The 5,727-nt window shown below is 41.0% G+C and overlaps 1 protein-coding gene across 1 annotated transcript; it reads right to left on the bottom strand.

The window, feature by feature from the left end:
* Positions 1-157: 157 nt before the first annotated feature.
* Positions 158-1,662, bottom strand: LOC125311290. The gene is made up of 5 exons (XM_048269186.1): positions 1,633-1,662; positions 1,099-1,521; positions 885-1,018; positions 424-514; positions 158-328 (listed from the first exon to the last, which is right to left on the bottom strand). The coding sequence occupies exons 2-5, from the start codon at positions 1,363-1,365 to the stop codon at positions 158-160; spliced, it is 663 nt and encodes a 220-aa protein (XP_048125143.1). The 5' UTR covers positions 1,366-1,521; positions 1,633-1,662.
* Between the last annotated feature and the right edge of the window lie 4,065 nt (positions 1,663-5,727).

The raw sequence follows: 5,727 nt of genomic DNA, 5'->3' as shown, positions 1-5,727 counted from the left end.
TTTTAAATGCAATTATAGCCCTTGTATAGTTTTACCACCACAAAAGTAATCCAATATTACTGCTTCATAAATAAAGAACACACTGTCTGCACTGCAGAAAAAAATCGACAGTGATTGATATACGGTAGTTGGATTTCCATAATAGATGAGTTTCTCATTACTGTGGCAGTTCTAAAATGTTACCTCTGTACATGTTCAGGGATTTCAAGAGGAAGCCATGTCGACAGACTGCAACCTCCATGATTTCCTCGTCCAATTTAGTGGTCCTCCTTGAGGTCTCCCTCGCTGCCAAGAAAGAGGAGCGGCCACATGTGCCCTGTCCACGTGTCTATGAAGAATCAGAAAGCAAAATGAGAACAAATTCCAAAAACTGATTGCAGTCACTTCTCAATGTATTTAATGACACAAACAATGAAAACGTGCCTGTTTCCCCGCTTGCTGTATACCAGCAACAAATTCAGAAACAGATGAGTCCTCCGCCACAAAGACACCCTCAAAATATGGTGGGTCAGCACTGTTGAAGAAAAAATATTGTACAGCTTAAGCTGGAAACAGAAAATAAAGTTTATAATGCATGGCAATAGAAACCTACATCTACTGAAGTCACTGCAAGAAAAGCAAGAAATTGAACATTCTACAAAACTCTTATCAACTGTACCTAGTCAGTCCAAATTTCAAAGAGGTCATTGCCATGAGAGAAGTAGGCCAAGCTATTTACATGACATGACTAAGAATTTCCCCAAGGGCAACCTGAACATTTCTACGTAAAGTAGTTATTACACGCACACACACACACACATAATGTATATCTACATATAAAATATTTTTCAATAGATGGCAAAATCATCTTCCTTTTCGAAGAAACCTGTAGAGTTTCCTATTACCATCCACTGACACAGCAAGCATCTCGGGTGAACAGGCAGGGCAGCTTAAAGGTGTACAGCTGATCCTCTTCGAAGCGGCAATAGCTGTACTCCAGAAAGCTTCGCTGAAGAGTGTCCCCACACACAGGTCCTGACTGAAAGAGGTATTCAATTAATAGCTTTTCACATGTCTGCAAATGTGAAGACAAATATATGAAATATGGTAAACACATACCCTTCCACCACATCTTGTTCGATGTTCAAGGAGCTTGACAAAAGCCTGTCTAAACAGGGTTGGGGCTATAACTTTAAGCTCCTGGAACGTACTAAAAATATTGAAAGTGTACAATGTGTCGGAGCTGATGGAGGCAGGCCAATATCCACTGGCAAGGATGTCTTTAAATTCAGGAGACCACTGCTGGTTGCAATTTTTGCAAGCAAACAGGGGCTCGTGCAAATCATAACGTCCTTTACAAAACGCTGCACAAAGGATGGCCCACATTATGGGTCTGCAGGAGACACTGCAGATGGAAAGGCCTTGGCTCTTTCCATCTTTGTGCAGCCTTTTGCTGCCTAAGAGTCCAGGAAGTGGAAGTGGAAGATGAAGCCGTGGTCATCCCAGGCACATCCAAAGCCTCCAAGAGTTCCATGTTTCTTTCTGCAAAGACAATATGAATTTAGATCAACAGCATAATGTCATGATTTCTCCAAAACCGTAGACTGATATGCTGGGAAGCCACTTCTTCAAATCTAAGAATAATAATGCTACCCTGTCAGAGCCATTGACAGACATCCCAAGTCTCCCGGAAGTTCCGGGAGTCTCCCGCATATTGATAGCGGCTCCCTGACGCCTGCAAATTAGATAAAATTTCCCGGAATCTAGAGTGAGCGATCAAGAGCGCGCATGCGAGACCGCGTGTGCATCTGAGTGTAGCGCGCACACGAGGGGAGAGAGAGAGAGGTGGTGCGTGTGTGTCTGAGCGCATCAAAGACAGAGAGCATCCTGATTGGCCTGTTTCGCTAAATCAACCAATCAGTTTTCAGTGTAGGCGGGCTTTTATGTCTTTTCTCCCGAACTTAATTAATCAGTTCAGTAGAAACAGGAGCGTCATGGTAGAGTCAGTGCCTCAAAATAAGGACAATGTAAGACCCATTTCAAAGTGTAGGCTACCCTTGTCTCATAAGAGTAAAACATAATGATGGACCTAGTCTTGCACGCTGCACTGTTTGTAAACAGTGACTTTAGCATTGCCCACAGCAGGTTAAATGATTGCAAAAGACATGTTGAGGTGAGTTTAACAAGTGTCAATTCATGTGCATATTATTCAGGCCTATAGCCTACTAGATGGTTAGTTGCCAAGGCTACATGAAAAGGCAAACTACAAAATGAAATTTTATTTTCAAAATCTATAGGCCTTCCTTATTTGTTGTACTGACATTATTGTATAGGCTAAAGTTTTTTTTTTTTTTTGGGGTGTGATGCCTCCCTGAAATGACTTTTTGCAAGTTGGGATGTCTGCATTGATGTGATGCGTTTGGATGGACTTCAAGGTTTCCACCTCATAATTGACAATTAGTCCATTCAGGACTCCCCATATGGCCCCTTAGATAGATAGATAGATAGATAGATAGATAGATACTTTATTGATCCCCAGGGGAAATTCAAGGTCTCAGCAGCAGCATACATACAACACAAACACATTCTTTAACAGCAGAAAGAGTAATTAAAGTATATAATATAACTGAGGGCTTGTATCTCCACAACATCTTCCTTGACAATTATGGTGCTGGGGGAGATGGGTTTAAAGAAGCCCTCATGGATGGACTCTCTATTGTGCAGGACTAATTGCTGGTGCCCTTGCACATCACAGCTTCCACAAAACCACTGCAGTGGAAGGCAGTCTCTGCATCTAGTAGGGTATCAGAGAGAAAAAACTTGGCTCAATTTTAAGACCGTCATTCATCATATGGCATACATATTTACTGTATGCAAGATCGGTATTCATTGAGCACATTTACAACTACAGATCAACTGGGTGAATTCTCATCAACACTACTAATAGATATCACTGATGGAGAGAGGTGTTGAGGGTCTGACAAGGTTAAGTGAGTTGACGTCAACATGAACAATTCTGATTCACTCTATTCTAATAATAGCTTTTTACCTTAGAATGGAAAAAAATTCATCTGGTTCATCCGTTACCACCAGAATACGCAAGACAACTGAGTGCCAAGAACAGGCATGTCTCACATACTAGCCAGTTAAATGGACCAAGGCTACACCACTAACAAACAATAACTACCATGTAGCATTTTCTAAGAAACAACATGAACCAGACATGAATGACTTCCACCTAATAACAGCAGCCTCGTTGCAATGGCTGCACAAAGGATGGCCCACATTATGGGTCTGCAGGAGACACTGCAGATGGAAAGGCCTTGGCTCTTTCCATCTTTGTGCAGCCTTTTGCTGCCTAAGAGTCCAGGAAGTGGAAGTGGAAGATGAAGCCGTGGTCATCCCAGGCACATCCAAAGCCTCCAAGAGTTCCATGTTTCTTTCTGCAAAGACAATATGAATTTAGATCAACAGCATAATGTCATGATTTCTCCAAAACCGTAGACTGATATGCTGGGAAGCCACTTCTTCAAATCTAAGAATAATAATGCTACCCTGTCAGAGCCATTGATGTGATGCGTTTGGATGGACTTCAAGGTTTCCACCTCATAATTGACAATTAGTCCATTCAGGACTCCCCATATGGCCCCTTAGTGAACCTAGAAATGTTGAGTGCCCTATGACTGATTTGTCATCCATAGGCCTAGTGAATGAAATAATACTTGGCTGCTACTGGTTGTAATTTGCATAATTTGGAATTAATTTATCCATTAATTGTAGTATTGCAGTGTTTGCAGAATTGCAATAAATTATCCATGGAAATGAACAGGATTTGGATGGCATTACAGCATTCGCCCTGAAGTTGTCATACAAATTATGCAAGTTAAGACTGGTCCCATTCTCCATATCACTTTGCTTCCCATGTGTACTGCATCAAGTATTAGTAGTGGGTGGGGGGTTCAAAGGGGCAGATTTCAAAATATCTATATATACATATCTGCACGAATCAGCTGTGGCACACCCAAGCTCATAGACCAAGGTATACAGTAGGTCATCTCCATGATGACAAACACGTCTCACAGATTCTCGCAGTGTGACACACTCCATACAGTTACAGCAGCAGCAACATGGTGCTGTCCAAGCCTAAGAAAGGCAAAGTTCACACAGATTTCAAAGCGAATGGACTTAAAAGTACTTATTTACTTTGCCAACCACAGCAAGCGATAGACCTGTGTGTTTATTGTGCTAAAAATATCGAGTTTTCAAAATTGGCATCAGGATTAATTACGCGTCTCATGGTGATGACAGCGCTCGAGAGAGAAAGAGAAAGGGAAAAGAGAGAGAGATGGATGTATAGGGAGAGATAGAGACAGCGAGTGAGAGATATAGGAAGAGATGTTTTTTATAGGGAGGGAGAGGTGGATGTATAGGGAGAGAGAGAGAAAGTGAACAATTGAGAGAGATACAGGAAGTGAGAGAGAGTGAGTGAGTGAGAGATGTATAATGAGAGAGAGAGTTTGGCTCTTAAAAGTGCCTTTGGTAAAGTTAGCAAAATGCCTTAGTAGAGTTGACAAAATCTGGAAAAGTATCCAACAACAAATCTGCAAAAAATAAATAAATAAATAAATAACTGACATTGGTTTCAGCTATCTAACATGATTTAAAAACACAAAAATGCTTTTTTTGTAATGTTATAAAATCTCTTCATTTGCAGAGACTGTAAGCTGAAACATTTTGATGCGCCTTGACTGGACCTTGATTAGATGGCAGCTTACGAGTGAAAGGAATCTGTAAACTTTTAAGAAAACCAAATGCATTTTGAGTGTGTTTAAATCATGTTTATGTGGCTGACGACAAAGTCAATTTTATAAGGCAAACATGTCTTAGAAGCCAGGGATCCCTTTAAGAAATAGGCCTAAGGCAGCCTAGGTCAAAGTAGCAATTCAACTGTAAATCCAGCACCATGAGATATTTATAAGAAATGAAGGTAACTTAGCCTACTTTAATATCTAAACGTAAGACAGAGTATGTTAGCCTATGCCTGCACTCTATATTTAGTGAGGGCAACTTTCAGGACAGTGATACTAACATAGGCTATGACCATGCAGGTTTTAGCCTTGCATGGGTTAAGGAGAGGCTGGGTTGAAAACGGTTGAAAACAAAGCCTATCATTCACTTTTTTTAAGTTTTTTTTTTAAGACAAGTTAATCAATACTTATCAAACTCTTACACAATTTTATGTCACAAAATCAATAACAAATTTGTCATATTTTAATCAAAATTCAGAGCACCATGTGAAGTCATGGCCTACCTGCTTCGCGAGACGGTGGTCGGTGGCTCGAAGAGAGACACGTGACCAATTAGGCCTAGGGTAGGGTGGGGGTGATCACATCACGAAAAATGGTTGCGGCACATTATCGTTATCAGATCACGATAAAACACCATAGCATCCTGGATGTTGTAAGACTTTAGCCCTATCATGTTTTTCGACCTGTTTCAGCCCTAAGCCCTAAGATTTTACAACGCCACTCGCATGAGGCGAAGACAGTGGAAAAACTCAAAACAAAATTTCTCCCCTTCTGTCATCTAATGTGAGGTCATCATGAAGATATGCAGGCGTGCTGTGATCACGATCCACGACTTTTCGACCTTAAGCTGGCTTTGCAATAAAAGACGACTTCTAAAATAGGCCTACATTCATTGTGAGCTGACATGTAGGCTAAAGTAGGCCTAGACCTAAAGAAATGG

This window comes from Alosa alosa, chromosome 18, assembly GCF_017589495.1.
Source record: "Alosa alosa isolate M-15738 ecotype Scorff River chromosome 18, AALO_Geno_1.1, whole genome shotgun sequence".
In the NCBI taxonomy this organism is placed as follows: Eukaryota; Metazoa; Chordata; class Actinopteri; order Clupeiformes; family Clupeidae; genus Alosa; species Alosa alosa.
This window is presented reverse-complemented; position numbering and strand designations above follow the sequence as displayed.